Raw genomic sequence first — 25,122 nt, forward strand, 5'->3', positions numbered from 1 at the left:
TCTCAAATTAGTGCACATTACATTATTCTAGAATTTTCTTTTATTTCCCATCCAAATCTCTCATTTTTATTTAATTATTTCTAACACGCGCTCTAAGACATTGCTGATTCTGATTCCCACACACCGAGGAAAGGGATAAAAGTCTTTAACAAATACGGTATTGTTTCAAAGATACCTAAGACTCCCTTTCCTAAATCAACACGTGTCAAGGCAATCCTTATCAGAATACTCTTATTAAAATTACTAAGGGGAAATATTTCTGCGACTTTGCTCTTGTTTTCTGGTGCGAGGAAACGTCTTCCACCTTTCGTTCCTATATAAGAATTTTTTTTTCCCCGTGAAAAAATAAATTGAGGTTTATACAAAATTTGCCTTCATTTGGTTCAAGCCTTCATTTGGTATAGCATTCAAAAACTTATTCTATATATATATATATATATATATATATATATATATATATATATATATATATATATATATGTAGGGTGTTGCCGAATTCGACCGACAAATTCAGAGAAGTGATAGGAAGCACCAAGAGGACAAAAATTCACAGTACAATATAGGGTTCCAAACGTAGTCTAGAAGGTAAAAATTTCAGAAATATAAGGTGTCCGAAAATTATTGGGAACTGTAAAAAACGTATAAAAAAATAACAAATATTTCAACTATGAATTTTTTTTAAGTGAAAACACAAATTCTTAAAGATTTTTTTCTTCTTTTTTTTCATGTAGGTAACATACCGATTTGATGATCCAGGGAGTCGTAAATTATTGAAAAAGAAAAAGTAGTTTAGAACTCCTATCTGCAAAAATATTAAAATTTGAAGAAAAATAAAAGCTTGAAAATATAAAGAATACTATACTTTTTAATTTGGTATAAGCATGTAGTGGAAAAACAGAGGAATTTTTAAGATATTCAAGAAAAACTAAAATGGGCACAAAAAAACACCGCTGCAGCATCGGCATCGATGTTTTCAGAGGGTGTTGCCAAATTCAAAAAAACAAATTCAGGATGGTGATAGTAGGCATTAAGGAGATAAAAGATTACCAGAAAATATCGATCGCAGGGTTATAAGGTCGCAGGTAACGTTTATTCAGTGGAAATCACAAAAACAGATTTCGAAAAGACAATGGGCCAGGTGAGGAGAATGGCCCTATGAATGCGAAGATTAGGAACAAGGTAATCGAGAAGAAGAAGCCTTTTCGTATGTAAATTTTTCATGCGTTCGAGAAAAATAAAAACAGCGAGCAATTATCCATTAATGAGCATTGAAGAATTGATGGACGTTAAACTTCATTCGCAAACAACTAGTCAGATTTCACGAATGTAACAAAAATGTGCTGGTGCTCCATCATGCATTAACCAAATGTTCTGGCGTACAATTGTCGGTGTTCCCTGCAGTAAATCCGAAGAAACGTGCTGGAAGAAAACAAGGTACTTTGTGCCGCTGAGGCGTTCGGGTAAAAGATACTGTCCAAACAGACAACTCTGCCCAGATGTTAATATCAAACTTGTGTTGTACGGTCGACGAGATATAGTGATGTGGAGATTTTCGAATGATCAAAAATGCATATTGTGCGTGTTGAAGACATCTTCTCTCGTAAAGCAGGTTTCATCTAAGAATAACAGAGAAGTATGCATCTTCCTGCTTGGCATCAAACATCCAGCATGCGAACTCCATTTGCAATGAGTAATCATCATCGCACCGGAGTTGGACTTTCTGCAAGTGGTACAAGTTTTTCTGTATTTTGAAGGATCCTGTCTCCCACAGCCGTCGATCGATGTATGCAAACATGATATGGTGAGTACAATGCATCCTCGGATATTGCACTTGGTACATTATTTGTGATAAGTTTCCATTGTCATCTGTTCGGCCGTACGTTAAATGCATATCCGCATATGTGTCATTCGTGAAATCTGACATGTTGTTATCGAATGAAATTTAACGACCATCAGTTCTACAATACTCATTAATGAATACTTGCTCGTTCCTTATATTTTCCTCAAACGCAGAAAAAATTTACATAGAGAAAGTTTCTTTTTCTCGACTACTTTGCTCCTAATCCTCGCATTTATGGGCCATTCTCTTCGCCAGGCTCATCATCTTATCGACTTGTGTTTTTGTGATTTTCACTTAATAAACGTTACCTGCGACCCTATAACCCTGTAATGTATATTAATAGGCAATCTTTCATCTCCTTAATGCCTATTATCATCGTTCTGAATTTATCTTTCGAATTTGGCAATACCCTCTGCAAACATCGATATTTTCTGGTGCCCATTTTAGTCTTTCTTGAATATCTTAAAACCTCCTCAGGTTTCCATAACACGCTTATATCAAATTAAAGAGTATAAAATTCCTTACATTTTGCAGGTTTGATTTCTCTTCAAGTTTTAATATTTTTCCAGATAAGGGTTCTAAACAACTTTTTCTTTTACAGTAATTTACGACCCCTCTGCATCAAGAAATCGGCATATTACCTACATGAAAAAAAAAAAAAACTTTTAAGAATATTGTTACGAAATTTTCCTGATTCGTTTGAATAGTGGGAGTTATACGGTGTGAAGAACGCTCAATCAGCAGTAAAAAAAACAACGACGTTTATTTACACGAAGACACACAGGACAGCACAAAGACGACAACTATATACAGCATAGAAGACGATTATCTTCAGACGAGACGTGCAGCATATAACAGCATACACAGCAGCATACAACCAGACTCTACTGCAGACAGTAGGGCACAGCTTAGTTCAGCACTAGCTTCACTCCGTCGCTGCTCCGCTTATCCCTGAAAGACCAGTTCTTCACCGTTGATTCCGACTACTCTCCTCAATTCACGGCGACTGCGGCAGCTGCAGGTTGCTCCTTTTATACGTCTCAGGAGGCGGGGCTAGAAGCCTTTCAACCAATCAGGAACGTTTGAGGCGTAACTCGGTTCCTACTGGACGGAACTTGAAAATTATCGATGTTTCGGGTATAATATATTTGGGCGCCAAATTCGTCACCAAGTCGCCAAATGGTCGGCAAATTTGTCGCCAAGCTCCGGGACCTCCGACGCGACACACGGACTCCGTCCGATACAGATGACTGTAAAACATTCTTTCCGATGATGGAACCAACTATGCTGGGAAGCAGCATTACAGATTCGTAACATTATGCTTTCACGTAAAAAAAGTTTACAGTTGAAACATTTGTTATTTTTTTATTAATTTTTTCCAGTTTCCAACAATACTTGAACTCCCTATATTTTGGCGATTTTCACCTACTAAACGTCGTTTGGGACCCTATGTCGTATGGGGATTTTTTATCTTCTTGGTGCCTACTATCAATTTGTTGGTCCGATTCGGCAACACCTTTATATATATGTATGTGTATGTATAATGACATTTTCAAATCTAATTTAAACTTAATTAATTTCCTAATTTTTATCTTAATTTAACCCATATTAACTTGAATCTAAATTCTCTTATTTCCTGATCCAGTTCCACCTTTTTTATTTAATTAATGTGCCACGAGCTCTGTAAAAATGCTTAAATCTGCACTTTCATACGCTTCGAGTGAAGGGATAAAAAACTGTCAAGCCAAGCAAATTCTTTTAAAAGATACCTATAATTCCCTTACCTAAATCGACACGCGTAAAGAAATTCCTATCAGAATCTCATAGTATGTAATGACTGGAGATAAATATTTCTACCCTTTCGTTCTTTTCTCTTTCGCTCTTGTATTATGATGTAGATTGATGTATCAAGTCGCTTCTTGCTTGTATATAAAATATGACTCCCGGGATGTAATAAAGCGAAATTCAAAATTACAAATCTCTTCGGCCACGAACCTGATCCAAAAATATATGTTTTTACATTATAAATAGAGTCAACAAAATAGCTTTATGTGCTTAAAAATTTCAAATTATTAAAAGAAGTAAAGTTAAATTCCTGGGAGAATATGCAATTCGACGTTGCGGTGATGTGCCGTGACTCTCCGTTGTTCAGAAGATGGTTTCGTAGATTGTCGGCCTCGTCTGGTTCTGCTTCAAGTTCTGCGATACCTCTCAGCATAGTTTCCGGTCCAGGACGCTCATGGAATACCCAATATCATTTGCTATCCTTAACTCTGGTGCCCATGCTTCCTTTACTGCCTTAATTCATTTGTGCTCCTTGTCATCTTACTGAAGTTCCATTCAACCTTGCCTGTACCAAATGACCCATCCAGATTTCTGAGATGTCATTTTCGTGTTTCATTTTCACCGCAATAATGATAATCACTTTCCTTCAAGCTTAAAAATGTTGCTCTACAGTCCAGTGTTCGAAATTTCGCCTCTCTGTGATTCATCAAGAAGTGGTTAGTGTTAAAAAAATATCCATCAGAAGTTCTTGACTCAACATTCGAACGATAACAAGTGAATCCATCAATAATATTATTATTATTTGCATAAATTCAAGATTTATATTGTATATTTTTAATTTTATTTTGAATTGCATGTTTAAATTTACTGCAAATGATCTTTTTATAGTATTATTTAAAATATTGAATTTTTGAATCTTTTATCAAATTTATTATTCAAAATTTATGCATAATATTAAATTGTGTTGCATTTGAAATTTATTTTTTTGCTTTTTTAAAATCAAGAAAAATGATTTACTCAAATAAATTAAATTTATCTAACCCCAAGGTTTTACATTAAGAAAAATAAATAAATGAATAAAAGTAATGACACATGATAATTTGAAAAAAATGTGTGAATACCTCAGAGGAAATTTTTCTACACCTCCGATTGTAATTTAAACAATCATCTGTCATTTATTGTATCAGAATACCTTCATGTTTAGTGTGCATACAAACCCTGTGAATAAAGAAAAATAATAGACCAAGGTTCTTATATACTTCATGACACGTGATAAGCAGCATATGGTAGTAAATACCTCAGGGAAATTTTTTTATTCCTCTGTCCATAATTAAGCTATCTTCTGTTATCACTTGCGTCAAAATACTCCCAAGTTTCCAAATACAAATGTTTTGTTTTTTTCAATTGCCCAAGTATTTTTTTATATTATTTATGTCCCAAATGTTTATTATAAGAGTATTTTGAATCGTGTTTATTACATTCATTTACAAGTGTTTTGTAAGAAATCTTTGAATCTTGCATTTATTATTTTAAGTTCCAAATGTTTTATATGAAACCTTTCAACTTTACACACATTATTTTCTTTTCCAAGTTTTCCATTTGAAATTTTTAAATTTGATGTATATTAGTTTCAATTTCAAGTGTTTTATTTAAAATCATAATTATATTGACATTTCATTTGGGTGAAATCATAACAATGTTGATATTTTATTTAATTATTTAATATTTTATTTCTAATTTAATAATTTTTTAATATTAAAGCAACAATAATACAGATAAACATGCCATAGACTATCTTCACCAAATTCAGTGAGCTTCTACAGAATAATGGCTGGAAATAACATCTTTGCAAAATATCATTTTATTAATTAATATTTTTATATTTTTCATTATTTAGGTTTACATGAGATTGTTACAAATATAATTCTTTATCTTTTAATATTTCTAATATCTTTGTTGAAATAGATTTTTATGTGAATATAAGGATAAGAGAAACTTAGGTATCACTTTTAATATGCTTTTAAATTTTAAACTCCTATTTGGAAACCACTGTAAGGCAGGGTTGTGTGTCAAAGGGTCTCAACGCACTTCCACGTCTTGAGGTGGAAACATTTTTTAATTATATTTTAAAATCTAATTTAAAATTAATTAATTTCCTAAATTTTATCATAATTTAATCCATATTAACTTAAATCTAAAATGTTCTCTTATTTCCTGATCCAGTTCCACCTTTTTTTATTTAATTAATTCGCCAGGAGCTCTGTAAAAATGCTTAAATCTCCACTTTCACACACACATTTCGAGCAAAGGGATAAAAAACTGTCAAGCCAAGCAAATTCTTTGAAGAGATACCTATATATGTTCTGTTGGAATTCCTGGCTTAACCATAATATCATGTAACTCTTTTGCGCACACGCGCTGGCGACGTCAGGAAGGAATCCCATGATCCAAAGTGTGTAAGAATGGAACCAAAGATGGTTGTATGCTATATAAAGAATTCGTGCACGTAAAATGAAATATATGTAAATATTTGTATATAATTATCTGTGCCTGTTGGAATTCCTGGCTTAACCATAATATCATGTAACTCTTTTGCACACGCGCGCTGGCGATTTCAGGAAGAAATCCCATAGTTCAAAGTGTGAAAGAACGGAACCAAAGATGGGTGTTTGCTATATAAAGATTTCGTTCACGTAAAATGAAATATATGTAAATATTTATATATGATTATCTGTGCCTGTGTTCTCGTCCAGAAAATAAAAAGGATGATCAAAATGAGAATGCCTGGATTAATGATTTCGATTTTTAATCCAGGCATTCAAAATCGTGATTTATAACATGTGATCGAATTCATGATGTGATTAATTTATATTTATGTGATCCAATTCATGTTGGAATACTTCGATTCTTCTGATTTAGAAGTTCCCGGAATGACAGGTAAGAGTTAATTTCTCTTACATTTCGATATTTTTGAATTTGGGGCCATGAAATCCCCAAACTTTCTTTTCTCTTTCGCTCTTGTGTTGTGATGTAGATTGACGTAATCGTCGCTCCTTGCCTCCTGGGATGGAATAAAACGAAGTTTGAAATTTAAAAAGTGCATCTCTCTTCGTCCACAAAACTGATTCAAAAATATATGTTTTTATATAATATAGCAGAATGTAATTTTGGCCATTTTCTGTGTAGTAATAGGAGGATGTATCAAAAGTAGGCGTTACCTCTCACAGATGTTCCCTGCCATGCTCATCATAATCCAATATTGAATTTTGTAAGTCTGTTCGTTTTTCGTTCGATCAGAGTATTCCGCACTGGTACTGGCCATTTTCCGTGTACTGATAGAGTTGAAAAAATCGAATTCTGAACTCTCGCCCTCTACGACAAAGATATATGTATAGCCGCAAAAAAACACGAAACAGTAGGGTTTGAAATATTGATTATTTTATTTTATGATCATTAATTATGTTTTTCAACTATTTTATTTTCATAATTGAAAAAAAAAATGCTCGATAGTATTTGACTTGAATAAGGGAAATATTTTTTTCCATTTTCAGTCTAATACCGCGTTTTGCTTATGAATAAACAACTGACGAAACCAATTTTGCTTTTCCTAAATGATTAAATCACTTGAACAACTATTGAGCTTATGCAAGATTATATTTCATGGCTATAATTTTTGTTAAATAATAAAATTTACTAGACCTGCATCAATTTATTCATGCTGCGTATATTCTTTTATAAGTAGTTCAGATTAGAAAGCCAGTGTATTCCATATTCAATTTGCGATCTATAAAAGACAAACGACACCATGCCCAAAGTATTTGCCGATTGTCGATTTTTTTTTTCTATAGTTAATCAAGATTTGAACTTGATCTCAATGATGAAATAAATAAATAAATAGTGCCTAGAAGAAAGATTTTTCTATAATATTTTTCCTCCTGATATCATTAGTATAGATTGTTTGCTGTAAGAAGTGGCAACAAAATATATTATTTGTGTATATGTGACTAAATTCTCAGGTTTTTGAAGTTTTAGCAATGTGTCAGTCAAATATTTTATTTCTAATTTTAATTGCAACCATGTATACCCGCTAAATTTAAAATTTTATTTTTATCAATAACACAATTTACGAATGCATTGAGTATTTTTTCACCAGAGCAAATTATTCATTAAATCAACTTAGCGTTTCAGTGATCGGAAAGAAGTAACCATCTTGCTAATAATTTATATTTGTGGAAGTTCTCGTACATGCATTTTATTATTCCATTTTATTCATCTTCTGAAGGAAACTATGATATAGCAGGAGCTTATTTGTGCGTAAGTTAAATGCCAAATATTATTGAATTATATTTTCTGTTTATGAAAAGGCCAATGCACTCTCAAAACAAGTTTATGCTAACTTTCGCATGTCATATGCTGCAATTTTTTTTTTTTTTTTTTTTTTTTTCTTAATGCGCGATTTATTTTTCTGTCATATCTGTTATTGTGTTGTGCATACATTTTTGTTATTTTATTTGTGTATATTTTTTGTATGCTGTATTATATTTATCATAAAGTCATATATTTTTATTTGCAAAGGTAATAATTATGTTTCTTTTGCATTAATATATATGTGCCATATTATTTTACATTCTGATAGCTCTGATATAATGTTGCTTGTGAAGAAATGTAAATAAGGTAGTATGATTAAATGAAAATGTCTTTTGGATCTATAAAAGTGTCAATAAAAATTATTTAATGTGATCAGGATTATATAATGTTGATCTGCTCTATTTTTAAAAGAACTATTATCAGGTATCCAGAATGTATTGTAGTTACTTCATCAATACTATATGGATATTGAACTTAATGACATATTGATAAAATTAACTCATTTTATTTATGAATTTCATTCATTTTGAAAAATAGTTCACAATGGCTTCATTAACATATATGTTCAAATTATAATGATATGTCATGGAGGTATTTTATTTGTTTGAATAATAATACATGCAAATTTTATTTTCATTGTTTGAAAATAATGACATTATATATTTATTATCATATCTTCATTTTAATATAAATAAAATTACATGACAGTCATTTTTCCTCTTCATAAACATGTTTATATTTGGATGCATGTTTCTATTGCCATGCAAAATACCTGGAAGTATTTATAAAGTTTTTATGATTAATATCATTTACATAGAAGCACTTCTATAATGCATTTTTTTCAATGAAAACAGCTTTTAATTTGTTATTACCTGCTGTCATTCTTAAAAATTATATGATGAAACAATTTTCATAGATGTCAAGAATTTATCAGAAAATTGAGGGAGTTCTTATGCTTTTGAACAATTGTAGTAAAAGCAATTATTAAGTATCTTTTTATTTAGCTATAAATTCAGTCCAATATAAGAAATATATTTTTCCTTGTGGTCCATGAATTTTGGATAGGTGAACTTTTTAAGATTCAAAACAAATATCTGATGTAATAACCATGAATTGATTAAACCAGAGAAAAAGTAAGTTATTTAAAAGTTCAGGGCTGTGTAAGATTTTAATAAATTGCAAGTAATGCTACGAAATGCCCAAAATATATTTGGTACGCCTGGAAGTTCATTTTTATTCTATACCATATACGAGGTTGCCATGCCACCAGGGAATTTAAAAATAATCATAAATAAATAAATAAAAATGGGAAAATGCAGGGAAATTTGAAAATTTTAATAAAAACAAAGAAAATACAGAGAATTTTAAATTTGATTTTTTTTCTTTTACTCCATCTAAATTATGCCAATTTCTACAATTTTCCATACTGTTAAACCATATTACATTATAACTAGCACATGAGTGTTGTTCATATATTTCCTTGTTCAATTTTGTGTGTAGCAGAAAGTGTGTATTCTGTGCTTCGTTTCTTTGCAACAAGCAAACAAATTTGAAATTCGTATGTTAGTTGAACAAAACAGAATTGTCATGTTTGAAGCATTATATTTTTGGTTTTTATTTAGAAATATTATCCTTAAATATGTAACTTAGAAGTTATAGTAATGATCTGTTACTTATTCAATTGTTTTTTTTTTATTGAAATTATTTTATTGAATATTTTATAACAATGCCCTTTTAAAAGAATATCAAATATTTTCAAACGAAACATAATTTGAATATAGTTTAACTGTTGCACAACTTTTTGCACATATATATAACTTATCTGGCCAAAAATTTCAAAGGAAAAGAAAGTAGTTAATGGGATAAAAAAATTTCTCTCATCTTGCATGTTTTTTAAATTTTATAAAGAAATGTAGTCATTAAATATCAGAAATTGAAACGTACCTGAAAAAAGGCTTATTGTGTACAAAAATTTAGAAATTTGTAACATAAAATAAAAGATTACTTGTTGGATTGTCTTTAAAAGTAGATGCATAGAAAAATCCATTTTAAGAGCATATTTCTTTAAATTTTGAAACATTTCAGAATATATTTTCACTAACTAATATATTCTTTTTAATATAATTTAATACAATAATTGGTTTTTAATTCTTTGTTTAATTCGTTTTAATTCTTCTAACTCTTTTTATTTATCTTGATAAATATCTTTGTGGGAATGTACTATAACAACTTTTTAAGTATTATAAAAATACTTTACATATTTTTTATTTCGTTGATTTAATTTTTTTAATGGAAATAATTTAGTAATGTGCCCAATTATTTCAAAGATGCATATAATCAAAGAAATCTGATTAAAGACCATTTTTTTTTTATTCTAATAAGAATAAAAAAGAAAGACATAGGACAGGAGTAAATAATTTCTAATAATTCAAAATAATTGCTTTAAAATTAAATAATGGGAGAGAGATTAGAATATGACATTTTATTTGATAATACTAGGAATGTAATACAACAATACTTGAAAATCTTTTGCATTCTTATGAAGTTTGTACAATTTCATTTTTTCAGGACGTCAATGATTTTATATAACTATTGGAGGTTGATTGTTGAAATATTATACTAAATCAAATTATATATTAAATGAAATTTACCTTATTTGCTATGAAAAAGTTGTTTCTGAAGAAATATTTTTAAAATCAGACTGTACTTTAAGCCTATCAGCCCTAACTCTCCCAAGATTTTTCTATATGATAGGGGCCTAACTCGGGTGCTTTGGGACATTTAGTCGAATTTAAAGGATAAAAGGTATTTTGAAAAAAATGCATCACATTTTTGCTAAGAGGTTTTCCTCTACCCCTGACAGTGGTTGATGAGCGATTTTTCAAGTCATGCTATGCATGTGAAGGAAAAGGATATGTCAAATGGTAACTAAAGGGATAAAGCATTATTTATCAGTAAAGAAAACTTAAATTCAATGATTGGATTTTTTTAAAAACATTTTATTACTGTTGCCATACATTTTCCACTTTTTTTGTGCATATTAAATATTTTAATTTGTATAGCAATTAAAAAAATTATTTCCTTCCTCTTTATTTTTATTAACAGAGATTATTCAAATATTTTTTTGAAATCTCTTTGCTCATGTTTTCTTTTTTGTTACCTTGTTTAATTACAAATTGACTAATTTTTAAAAATTTATTGCTTTACCAAAAAACTCCAATTAGATATTAAAAAAATTTTTTTTTTTTTTGTCAATTGCTGTTTTTTCCCCCCAACTTTTTACAGTTAGTACATTTTAGAAAAACATGGCAACTGTAAATTAAAATCCATTGTTGTATAAGATATAGAAATTAGACAATTTGATGCACTCAGCTTCAATTTTGAAGAAACTTCTACAAAAATAATTGAAAAATTATAAAACGATTGAGAAATGTATACATGTGTGCGAATAGTACAGAAAATGTTATATTTATTACCTTATTTGTCAGAAACTTCCCAATTGTATAGAAATTCAAAAATCTTGCTGTTTGGAATAAAATTTATTATGTCTTAATTATGAATTTAATATAAAATATTAATTTTAATTCAGAGACTAATTTGAGTTACTGTATGAATTCTATAAGATGTATATTGCCAGAACATTTCCCCCCTAATTATGTACTTTAACTGCGGATATAAAGATTTTTTTTTTAGGAAGATATAGAAATGTGTTAAAATACTATTCACAGTCATCTTTACTGAATTTTTGTTAGGAAATTTAGTTTTAGTTTTGTTAGGAAATTTAATATACAGTGTAGAAGAAAAAAAAAAAAAAAGATTTTTTACAAATTGCATTCTGTATTATTGCTGTTATTTGGAAATTAGAGATATGTTTTCAATTTTATATTGGCATAATAATATTGTATCGTGGCAAAATAATAAATTTTAATGGTACATTTTTTAACCTTTTCATTAGGTTCCTTTCATTTTATCGAGTCACAAAGACCTTATTTAATATGGCACATATCTACAAAGTTTGTAAAAGTATTATTGATGAGTTTAAAAAACAAATAAAAGCATGCCCAATTAATTTATTTACTTTAATAATTAAAAACACTTGCATTTTCATGATTCTTGTTGCTAAAATAATTTCCCATTCATTGAAGATTTCATGATAATTTTCATATACTTTATTTAAAGGTTCAAAAATATGAAAAAACATTAATTCTAAAATACAAACTTACTTAAGCGACTTTATTTTTATCATCAAATGTTTTCATGCTTGATAAGAAAATATTGTTTTGAAAAAAATCCAAAGGAAATATGAAGATAATAATGTTTTATGTTACAAAGCACACCCTTCTGTCAAACCACAAACAAAAACAGGGGGTTAAAAATTGACCATGCATTTCAGTTACAGCTCAGTAGGCATACCCTTCCTGTAATTTCTCTGAAAAAAGATGATTCCATTCAGTTTTCATCCATGAAAATGGCTCAGAATTTTGAGGCATTCGAATTCTTACACTTACCGGGCATATGAAGTAAAACATTCCCAAATTGTAGAATATTTCTTATTCCAGTGAGAATTCCTTGGTTCAAGAATGATAAGAAATTAATGATCCAATTATAATAAGATAACAGCAGGGAGTTATTGGAAGCATATCCTGTTTATGAACATTAATATGTCATCTATTAGAAATGCATTGTAATTCCCTTCATAAAAAAATATCTAATAACTTAAATGTTGGGTAGAGATATGTGTTTAGGGCATGTTATTTAAAAGAGTCATAACTTTAACAATGGAAAAAGAATATGATTTGGTTAAACAATAAAATTGATTTGAATAGCACTACAACAGTAAAAAGTACTGTTACAAATACTAAAAATGAAATTTAAAATTCAGAGAAAATTGAACAAAAATCAAATAATATTGAATGGTAAAATTTTAAATGTGTGCTAAAGGGAAAATTGTTTCAGTTCTGTAATATGTTCCAAAGTTGACATGGGGTCCAAAACCAAATGTTTCATTCTAAATTAATCAAATTCTAGTCAAAATTTCAAAAAAAGTCCCAAAGTATATGTACCTATTCTCCTAAGTACAGTTGCAATAACTCTCTGTTTGGAGCATTTACAACTATAATTAATGAACAGAACAAAACCATATTTCATATAGACTATGGGAGGCATGAGCAAATGAATCATCCCCTCTTCCCCAAGAAATAACAAATGAAAAGAGGTATAAAAAATGTACGGAAAATGAATTGTACGAAGTTTCAACAATGTTTGCTTATATATATATATATATATATATATATATATATATATATATATATATATATATATATATATGTAATATTATTTGTTGTGAAGCATGATGCAGTTTGAAGACAATGAAGATACTTTTAATTTCGTGACGTCGTTTTATTTCATTTTGAAGAAGCAAGCATATGTACAAGCGACGAGTACACAGAACGACACAGAAAGGAATGAGGGAAGAGCTCTCAGACATTTTATCCCTGGTCTTATATAACCTATGATTTTGATAGGGAAAATACTTCTTCACAGTGCTAATGTATTATGAGATTGCGATAGGGATTTTCATTACAGGCGCGGAGGAGGTAGGGGAAACACAGGGAGATTTTAAAAAAGAATTTGCATGATCAGCGGTATTTTATCTCTTCACGCGTAGTGTGGGAAAGTTAGATTTTAGCTGATTCAACAATTTAACAAAGCTTCTCTTGAATTAATGAAGTAGAGACAGTGGAATTGGATCACGAAATAAGAGAATATTTTAGAATGAAGTTACTATGGGCTAAATTAAGATGAAGTTACTATGAAAATTAATTAAATTGAAATTAGAGTTAAAATATTACATATATATATATATATATATATATATAAAATACAGATACAGAAATGAGTGACATACATTCCTAGTTTCACTGGAAGTAATCTTTTATTAATCAGTAGATAGGTCATCTGGCCTAGTTGCAACATTTTTAATATGTTAACTTTCCATATGTACAAGAAATTGCATTGGCAACTAATTTTATTTTACTATTATTATTTTGTAGAAATAATTTCCCCAACCCTTCCATGCATTTATGGTTATAGTCTGCATTTATGGTTGCTGAGATTTAAATGCTGCACGTGCTGAGATTTAGATGGATTTTTTTTTTCTGTTTTTTTAATATTAGCTTCTGATGCCTTCCAACAGGTGTTATTTTATGGCCATCCTATATGTTTTTGCCTGGTCCTAGATCTAATGGGCTATCAAAGATTGTAGTTTGCTTTTATTTATTTGTAGAGATGAAGGATTATGATGGTCTATATTTATTGAAATGAAAACTGAGAATTTTATTTAGAAATGATTTACTGATCTGTTGTCACTTTCTAAATATGTGCATTAGATTAGATTTCTAAATATGTGCAAAATTGACTCTTTTATTGTGTCTATGACAGATTACATAATTTAGTTAGTTAAATTAACATCTCTTTTTAAAATGACACAAGGGCTATTTCGGAATGGACTTCATAATTTTGAATCACAGGCAGATAACAAGGATGATACATGACCTGGCACTCCCTCTTCAAATTTATGGTTGTTGCTGTTTCTTATGGCACTTGTCATAGACAGCCTGCTGATGAAGTCATTGATTTTAAGCCGATAAAGCGTCTCTTGTTTCAGTAGCGCCATCTAGGGCCAAAAGTACGACTTAGCTACTCATATGTCACAACCTTTTTTACGGGGCGGACTTCATTCATGCATTTCATTCACTTAACCACAGATCATAACTTAGACATGAATCAGAGAATGATCACCTCTGAACTAGTACCTCCAGTGGTATTGTCTCGACATGGAGGACTTTGTGGCCACGACAGATTTATACATGCACCAGCCACCACAAACACGGGGAGTCCCAAGGGATGCAAATCCAACTCCCTACCAACCAGGCTATCCCGGTTCTTCAAATTTACACACTACTTTAGCAAGAAGTCATTTGGCTCTGATAGATTTAATGTGCACCACATCTACTTATATGGCAATTCTTTAGTGGGATAGCATCTTGGAATCCTCCCAGTTTCAAAACAAAGTCCTTACAACCAGGTCACTGTGTGTATGACAGAGATGTAATGACCACAGAGTAAAGGGGATGTTATTCCTTTGGTGCTTTGAAAACAAAACATTTATGCCAACATCACTTTAAGTCTTTTGATCCAGTCAGTTAATTATTTATTCTTGCCAAGCCACTGATTAAAATTGGAGATAGGAATTAACTGCTTCTGAATATTTACATCTTTCACTTTGGTATGTAATCAAGTACTCACTTTTGCCCATTAGCCAATAGAGGTTAGTATCTGAAAAATTGGATGATGTTGCGAAGCCAATCCCCCATGCATGTACCCTTTAAGCATGTGCCAGTAATTCAACTATGTGATTAGAGTAGAAAAATAAATAATTCCTTTTTATGCCAGTATGATTGAGCTAGGAAAATGAGAGCTGTTAATAAAATTGTTGATTAAAATGTGGATGAATCATTTTGCTTTTAAATCTGAAGATAAATATTTTGCCACTATCCTATTATTTCTCCATAATGGTAACTGTAAAAAAAAAAAAAGTTGAAATAATTACAATTTTAGTGACCCACATCTGTGGTTTGCTATGTGCAAACGAAGTGACTGATAGTTTAACGAAATTTTACTACATTGTGTCGAATTTGCCACTGGAAGCCTCCACTCTAATATGAGGTATCATTATAGATCCCAAAGAAGTAATCCATATACTGCAATTAGAATGCATCTCATTCAAAGATGTGGTTAGTTGTTGCAGCAAAAAATTCTGAAATTGCTATCTGAAGAGGAATTAGGGGAAAGCCTTCAGAATTATTAAAGACTATGAATCATCAAGCTGCTTCACATAATGTTTCAAAAAAACTTATGCTGGAACTTTTCTTGCAGTAAATGCCAACTTCTCTTCAAACTATTTTGGCATCTCTTACACCAATAACTGTGGAAAAAGCTATGGAAATTGCTGATTGAATCCTTAAAGTGAACTCTTCAAATATTTGTCAACTAATACAATATCTTCAGCCAATGATTCTTCAGGAAATTGAAAGTCTTAATAGGCGAATCGATAAACTTACAATGAGATACAAAAAACAAGATTCCATGCAGTGATTTATTTTCCCTTCCTGAGGAAACAATTCGTAACATTGGAAATTTTAGGAGGCAGCAAGGAAATGCATTCCTTCATGCAATTTTTCGACAAACTCATCCAGCAGGGAATAAATGTGACAGCTTCCTCTCTGCATCATGTTTCATGACGCTTATTTATCAAGGATGGACCATCGAACATTTCTTGTAGTATACAGCAACTGTCAGCCACGAATATATCTCCCATCAATATATATGGTAAGAGACTTTTGACTGTAGACTTGAATTTGAGAAGGATATTTGATGGCCTTTTCTAATTCCATCTGTCATTGGCTATCATAGGAGCTGACTTTCTATACTATTTCAATATTTTCCCTGATCTTCATGATAGAAAATTAGTAGATAATGCACCAAACTAAATACCCATTTAAGCTTATTTCATCTGAAATTCATTAAAATAAACTTATTTCAGTCAAGAATATTTTTCATGACATATTAAGAGAGCTTCCTGAAATTGTTAAACCTCATTTATCTTCTATAGAAATAAACATATTGTAAAACATTACATTGAAACCTCTGGTTGACTTGTTTTTGCCTTGCCTAGCCTAGCCTAGCCAAGCCAGTTAGCTCCTGATTAGTTAAAAGCAGCCAAAACAGAATTTCAGCATATGCTTGATTTGGGCCATACAATACATTCTAAATGCAACTGTGTAACTTTTTTTTTACATATAGTACTTAAGAGAGATAGTAATGATTGGAGATTAACATGCCTGGAATGCCCAAACTCTAAAGGATAAATACTCTATTCCTAATATTTTAGATTTTACTTCAGAGCTACATGTTGAAATAATTTCTTCACATATTGATTTAATTAAATCTTATCATTAAATACCTATTCATGAAGATGATAGTCATAAAATGGCCATAACCAGTTCATTTAGGCTTGTAAAAGGACTAGAATGTAGGTGAGGCCTTTGCAACACCACCACTACTTTTCAAACATATATTCATGAAGTTCTGAGAGGTATAAATTTTGTGTATATTTTCATCAACAATATTGGTTGCATTTAGTTTAGTTGGAGGAAGAACATCTGCAAATCTTTGATTACTTTTTGAGTATTTGGATCAGTAGAGATTGTCTATAAATCTTTCTAAATATACATTAGGTGATCCACATTTTTAGGATTTCGAATATGTAATGGTGGAATAAAACTTTTACCAGATAAAGTAAATGCTATTTTAAACTATGAATAAATTCTATTACACAGTTTCATAATTTTCTTGGCATATTACACAGCTATAGATGTTTCAATAGGCAAGCTTTCGTAATACATATACTTTACCCCTTCCTCCATCCAGTAAACTTTTTAGGAAGCATAAAAATTGAAAAGTGTTAAAAGTTAAAGTTAGCATCAATGGACAAATAATGGACATTCATGGATAAATAAGGTTATTACAGCTTTTGAAAAAAGAAGAAAACCCTTGCACAGGATACTTTATTACATCATTCCAAAACTAAATGCACCACTAAGTGTTTGAGTTGGGGCTTCAGATTTTGCTATTGGTGGTGCATTAACATAATATAGTGATAATCTCTGCTAACCATTGGCATTCTAGCCATTATAATTGACTTCTTCTCTAAAGAAATGATCTATATATGATAGAGAACATTTAGTCATTGATATGATGGTCAAATGATTCAGATACATGTTGGAAGAAAAAACTTTGTGATTTATATTGATGAAAAACGTCTTATTTATATCTTTCAACAAAAGACCGACAAATGCAGTCGATATAAATTGAAACACTACATGTTTTTCCTCTGAGGGTGACACCAATTAAATATTGTTGATGAAAGCATACACAAAATTTAAATCTCTCAGAATTTTATCAATAATCATTGAAAAATAGTGATGGTTTTGCAAAGGCTGAACTGCATTCTAGTGAAACAAATAAGAACCATAGAAATAAATTGGGTTGATAGCAAAAATCATTCAGAGAGAGAAGTATTTGCGCGGATAAACAAGAGATCTTTACTAATAAGACTGCTAAGAATGACGATATATAGCTTATGTCTTATAAAAAAAAAAGTTAAACACGTTCTGCTGCTTGAGCGTTTTATACCTGACATTAGAAATCACATTTAACGAAAAAATAAAAAATAATGAAGTTTTGAAATCTTACAATTTGACAAAATAAAGAATTGATGCTTTAGATCAGATTGTCAGAAAATATTCAGTGAAGTCCTCATCTAGAAATTAGGCTGGTTTTTTTTATTTTTTTTACATTCTTGTTTTGGTTGCAATAAATGCTTGGGCAACTTTAGATCAGATTGTCAGAAAATATCCAGTGAAGTCCTCATCTAGAAATTAGGCTGGTTTTATTTATTTATTTTACATTCTTGTTTTGGTTACAATAAATGCTTGCGCAATTTACAAGGAGACAACTGGATATCAAAACATCAGCTACCATGATTTTATTTTGGATGCAGTCAAGGAGCTATGAACAATAATCATTTCATCAAAATTCCCTAAACTTTCTGCTTCTAATCGAGAGAAAATCGATACTTGTCAAGAAATGAGTAATCTGTATACATTGCCATTTAATTCTTTTATATACTTTTTAATAAATTAATTTCATAGTACAAACTATTGTGAGGTAATTTATAAAATATTGACATATTTAAAGATAACTGGAATAATTTTTGATAATTTAAACCTTTTTTAATGTTTATTTTTCTTCCATTTACATATGTTGATTATTTAATAAGACTTAGAATAGTTTTTGACTTTCAGCTCTTTCATATATCTGATTATCCTTTTTTTAAATGTACGTTTGCTTATTTAAAAAAAGCAAACTTTAAACTTACGAGATGTAACTTTACATAATATAAGCAAAAAAATGCACTTTTCTTTTATTTAGAACAAGTGGTCAAAATAACAACAAATCTTAATTAAAAGTATGGGAAACGCTGTAATGTTAGTGTTGATATGTGTCAAATAATCATATGTATGCTCTATGCATAACTATGTATATCTTCTGAGATTACTTCTTGTATTTTAAGTCATAAACTCTAATCTAATACCTGCTTTACTTGCAGCAGTGAATAAACTGAAATTATGCATAATAAATGAAATTACATAGATATTGCCTATGTCATCAAAGAAAGTCTTAAAGACAAGTTATTATGTATACAAATAAAACTTTAAATTTCCTTCTGTATTATGGCCAGTCTTTTGTTTCTTGTTTTGATTTATAAGGAGATGTAATCATTGTAATTGTTTTGAAAAGTGCATTGCAACTTCCCTTAAAGTTAGCCCAATGATTAAAGAAAGTAGTAAGAAAGTAATTTATTCTTACATTTTTCTTAAAAATTGGATTAAACAATTTCATTTGATGAAATTTCAGTTGCTTGACAGAAAATATGGTTGACTCCTTATAGCTCAGAGTTAAAAATTATCTGGTCTTTTTGCCATCTATCTAGGTCCACTTATGCTATTTTTTCTATTGATAACCCTTATGCTGTAATCTGTCTCGTGTTAAGTAGTCATTGAGGAGAGTAGGACAGTATCCGACCGACCTTTTAAGATTAAAAAAATATATATATATTTCTTTTATGGTACCACAAAAAATATATGGATAGATATTTGAATGTTTCTAATATTTTTTTTCAAAAAATATAGTATCAATGACGATTAATTAAAATATCCTAAAAATGACTTTAATTGCATGCCTTTTCTGATTATGAAATTATTTTTCATTTGTAGTGCAAGAAAATATTCAGATTAAATGTTTACCGAGAAAATTTTTTAAAAAATTGAATGAATGTATTCAAAATAAATTCAATAATAAAAAATGCAATTTCCTAATATGTTATTGTGATGAAAAATGTGGAATAAAAATATCCCACCTTGCATCTAAGGCTTATCAGTCAGTAGGAGAATGTACAGAAATTTTTATATTAGTTTCTTTTAGTTTTGTTTGAATATTACTGTTCTTTTAGATAAGTTATAAATTATGTTAAATGAATTTCATATAAATCACCATTGTAATCAGGAACTTTACTGTGAAAATAATAAATATATTTTATGACACAATAAAATTAAAAAATTATTAAAGATAAAATAATTCTTCAAAGTATTTTAGAAAAAAAAATGTTATATCTCAATTTATTTCGAGCTAACTTACTCAGATAAAGATATTCCTGTTTCATGTAACTACACAGCTCATGCAAAACCAAGTTAATAGCTTTTCATTCTTTTCTTTTTCAACAAAATATGCTGTATTTTCTTAGTTTATCTGAGTGTTCCATTGGCTTACCATTTCTACTTTTTTTTAAAACTCAATTCATATTTCCCAGAGCATATTCTTCTGTATAGTGTCACTGAATATATTCAAGGGAAAATCCATATACCTTTTCTTTGGGGGATAATTTACAATTGGGAGGGGGTCAGTGATGCTGTTCCCTAAAGTTAATGTCCATTAGTGAGCTTCTGTATCTAGTTTCTTTATTAGAACTATCTGTATCTAGTTACTTTATGAACAATTACCAACTTGTGCTCGTAATAAATTCCTGCTTCTTTCTTTCTAAAAACTCGAAAAGAAAGTTAAGATTTTCATGATAAAAAGCAAATGATCAATTTTGTAATAAAGCTTTCAGAGAGGGTGGCATTCATATGAAAGAGTATCAGATTGAGTACTGTTTGTGGAAAAATCTGTCTATTTTAATCACAGACACACATACTTATGAGGCTTTTGAAAAAAGAATGACTTTTATGCTCCTGTTGTAAATGAGACATCATAAGCAATGGTACAACTCTCAGAAGGGTATTGGAACATACTTGAATCCTTTGAGCAGCAGTGAGATATATATTGCCCTGCCTCCTGGTGAGAAAATTAAAGGCATGGAAAATTCTTCTGTTTTCTAATATTTTGTTTTCAAAGTTGATTACTTAGAACTTCGACCAGGCATTTTTTTAAGATGAAAAAAATTATAGTGACTGTCAAAGGTTTAAAATAATATTTTGTTCCTTCATATTTAATGATATTTCAGATGTATTTTTTCTTTTCTGGTGTTTTTACTTCTTGACATTTTGATGTCCTTATCAAATTGGAATAATTCTGAGCAATTTCTCTTCAACTCTTATTTAAATAGTTCTGTATGTTAAAGTCTTTATTCAAGTTTTTATTTTGAAATAGTAGTTCTATAAATAAATTAATAGACACTGGGTTATTAATTATAGCATTTATATAGAGATATGGGGAATTTCCTCTTCCTTTTCTCATCAAAATACATTGTATTATGAACTAATGAATTTGTGAACTAATGAGTACACCTGTTTTTATGTATGTCTGGGGATAATATATTCAGATCACAGGATTTGCTTTAAGTTTCAGTTAAAATAACTGAAATATGCTGTACTAGTCTTCTGGAAATATTTTTCTTCTGAATGAGTGATCCATTTTGAAGGGGTAAAAGCATACTGGCAAAGCTTACAATGTTTTATTTTTGACGGCAATTTTGTATTCTGCTTGCAGTATATAAATTATTATAATGAATGAATGAATACTGAATTTAGTTTTTCATTGTAGTCCTAAACATTAAAGTATATTTTTGAAACTCCTGTTGGTCCTTGTTATTTTTAGTATAAAAAATGACAGAGCTATAAATTTTTATTGTTAGTAGATTTTGTTTCTTTTAACATTTCTTCCAGAACATAGCTTCTTATTTTCTCAATATCCATTTTTTTGTTGGAAACTATAAACTCAGTTTACTATATCATTTTTATTTGAAAAATGCTTTTACTCCCGTATTTTATTTGTACTCTTTTGATAGAATATAAAAAAATCATCAAAAGGGTTAACCAGAAATTAATTTTAATGAAGTATATTCATAATTCAAATAGTTTGACTAAAAATTCTTTGCCAAGAATTTGTTGGGAAAGTTTTCATGCTAAAATAATTTATATTGTTCTCATGCAAAGAATTCTTTGTTATTGAGACATTACAAATTTGGATGTTTATGATACCATTAATATAAAAGTAGACTTCATCAATCTGCATAATATTTCATCATCTCATTACGTGAATCATTATTCATACAAAGAACATGTAAAATATTTTTCTTTATATTCTAGGTGTTACAATAAGCTTGAACAGCAATAGAAAATACAATTTTTGATTTGAATACTTAGTTCTTTATTAAGGGGACATAACTAAACAAACAATTAAACATCTCTGTAGGCATATTGGATAAATCAAAGTATAAACCTAATGATTATTTATGTGATATTATATCGTAATTGGGGAATTTTTTTGTAACATTTTTATTATAAAATTGACCAGGTCAGTTATCTGCAATTTAACTTTTGCCTTATTCAGAACAACAAATTGTCCAGAAATTTTTTGTGTATAATTTACTTTTTGCTAACTCACTATATTAAAAAATGTTTTGAATTATCTGAAGTTTTGATTCTTTTATGAAAGATGTAAATTTTCTTGATAACCAACAACATCTAAGAACTATAATATAATAATAAAGTATTTTAACTCATTACACACAATGTCAGTTTTGAAAATTGTCATAGTTAATTCTCTGTAATTTAGATACTATCACAACATGCAGTACATATACAGAATCAGTCATCAGTTTATGATGTCCTAATTTTTTTATTTAAATCATAGAATCAACTTTTTGAAATCCTGTATTTTCTGAAAGTATATGTTTTGAAGAATATCAAAGCATAATGATAAAAAAATAAAGAAATTAATAGAATTATATTTATCAAAAATGTTCAAGCTTCATATGGCCATCAGGGAACACATATAAAATATTTCTATTTAAAAACTTTCTTCACATTTGTTCAATCTACTATATTAAGAGGATTGTATTTACAAATACTTTATGAGAAAATCTCAAGATTCAATAACAATTGGACAATACCACAGTAGAAAACCAACGAGTGTGTCCTCCATTGATTGCTGCAGCTTTTTTTTTTTTTTTTTTTTTTTTTTAATGACTGCCCTGTGTGACTGACTAGACCAGTCAAAAAGATATTTGTCAGGCCATCTTCCTATCATGCACCCTCCATAGCATATTTTTTGAGTTGTTATCCTGCTGAAAGATGAATGATTGTCAAAGTTAAGTGTGTGCCTAAGGCGTCCTAGTATTGCTGACAGTATTCAAATACAGAACCCTGTCCATATTGATGTAAATCAGGAAACAAAATCTATGTCTTGTCTAGTGATTGCACTATGCATTATGGCATAGATTCTCTCCTGCTTCATGACCAGAACTTAGTAAACTAAGGCATGCTTTCTCGTTTTAGGATGTCTCATACTATGTGCCATTCAACAGAAATAAATTGTACATAGACTTGTCTATTCATACAATGTTTTTCTATCGATTGAAGTCTAAATGATATATGTTTGAGCTCTTTCCATTTTAATGGCGCGATTTCACCAGACGGTGTTCAAGTAGTCACTTGACTGCCATTAGAGGTCCGTAAAATACCTAGAATCATTGCCACCAGCAAGCACAGTTCTGTTGATTCTTATCAAACACTCCACTGTTTTTGGTCTGCTAGGTTTTTGGCTGATCATCACCTCTCATCATTTACAGGATTTCTTCAGACATCAGTCACAAACATTCTTAAGGACTTCTAAGACCTCAAAAATAATGTAATGGGATATGCTTTGTCGAGCAGCTTGAATAATACTCTCCTGCATTTCTTCCAACAGTTTACAACTGTGTGTATGCATACTAAGAAACAATAATTGATTGAAAACAATATTAAAAAATCAAGAAATTAATTATAATACAATCAAGAATGGAGTGGCTAGAAATGCCTTTTTTGATGATTTCATCATATGGCTGTTGACGATTATCACATAGTTGGTCTTCCAGTATATAGAAATAAATGAAAATAGATAACCTTCCTGACTTTCATTGAAAATTTCAGCATAGTTTATCTGTGTTGAGTCAAATTATCTTATAAATAAATAAGAGGTCATAAGTTTACAATTTATAATGTATGCAGTTGAGATAATCTGGATGGTCAGGTTTTGATACCCATATTTTTAGTACTTGTAGTTATAAAATTAGATGACTTATAATTTTTTATTTCGTATTATGATCTATTTTGTTATATTTAAATTTTGCATATAAAATTATTACCAGAAGACATATTAAATAAAATCCAATGACAATAACTAATTTCTTTTAAAATTGAGTCTTCAAGAAGCTATCACTTTATTGTTTTTGTGTTTATTATATTAACAAATGATATTTTTATATAATGATATTATTTCCTAATATTTTCTTTTGACTCATTATTGTGTAAAATACATATATTGTGATGTTTTCCATTTGATTCTAAACTGTTTTTTTATCACTTTAGCCATTTAGTGATGATTTTCGTTATTTTCAGAATGCAGGAAGTGATGGATTTGTGAAACAGTTATGAGTCTGTGGAGTGAATTGTGAATTCACAAATCCATAAAGGTGTCATAAATGGAGGATTCCTGCATCGTTAACTGAAAGCTGTGCCTGAATGCTCAGAAAGGTGTTTATTTTATTCATTTATTTATAGCAGTGGATGATATTGTATCTGGTACATAACAGTATCAGATGTTCAAATATGTACAGACTGCAGTTATCAGATAGTTCATATCAATCCTCGATCTTGATAACAAAATACAGTATCACCCAACTCTAATCTGTCATTCTGTCTCAGCAAAATGATTAGCATAAGCTCTTATAAGGGTTGAGTGTTACTGCATCAACTGCACAAAAGTGATATAAACCAGAAGCACTGGACTGAAATGATATTGATACATAATCTCTTTGATCTCATTCTTTTTTGGTCAAGTGATACTCATCAGTCTGATGCAAATAAATGTCAGGTCAATACTATATTACTCAATCCTAGTCCACCTTTCTGCTTCATCAACACTATTAGCATGTTTTATGTGTTTTTAACTAGCAAATTACTACC

General features: G+C 29.8%; 2 protein-coding genes across 3 annotated transcripts in view; both read left to right on the top strand.

The window, feature by feature from the left end:
- LOC129959803 (uncharacterized) overlaps positions 1-24,591 on the top strand; it is a 28,558-nt gene extending 3,967 nt beyond the window's left edge. The window contains exon 3 of the mRNA XM_056072695.1: positions 24,526-24,591. Within this exon, the coding sequence (XP_055928670.1) occupies positions 24,526-24,591 (66 nt within the window). The remainder of the gene's footprint in view (positions 1-24,525) is intronic.
- Positions 7,636-25,122, top strand: part of LOC129960142 (protein cramped-like) — a 111,193-nt gene continuing 93,706 nt past the window's right edge. Inside the window, exons 1-2 of one of the 2 annotated variants that reach the window (XM_056073318.1) lie at positions 7,636-7,939; positions 24,556-24,690. The gene's annotated coding sequence lies outside the window, so the exon portion shown is untranslated. The remainder of the gene's footprint in view (positions 7,940-24,555; positions 24,691-25,122) is intronic. The other variant, XM_056073319.1, reaches the window with a different exon arrangement.

This window comes from Argiope bruennichi, chromosome X2, assembly GCF_947563725.1.
Source record: "Argiope bruennichi chromosome X2, qqArgBrue1.1, whole genome shotgun sequence".
Lineage (NCBI taxonomy): Eukaryota > Metazoa > Arthropoda > Arachnida > Araneae > Araneidae > Argiope > Argiope bruennichi.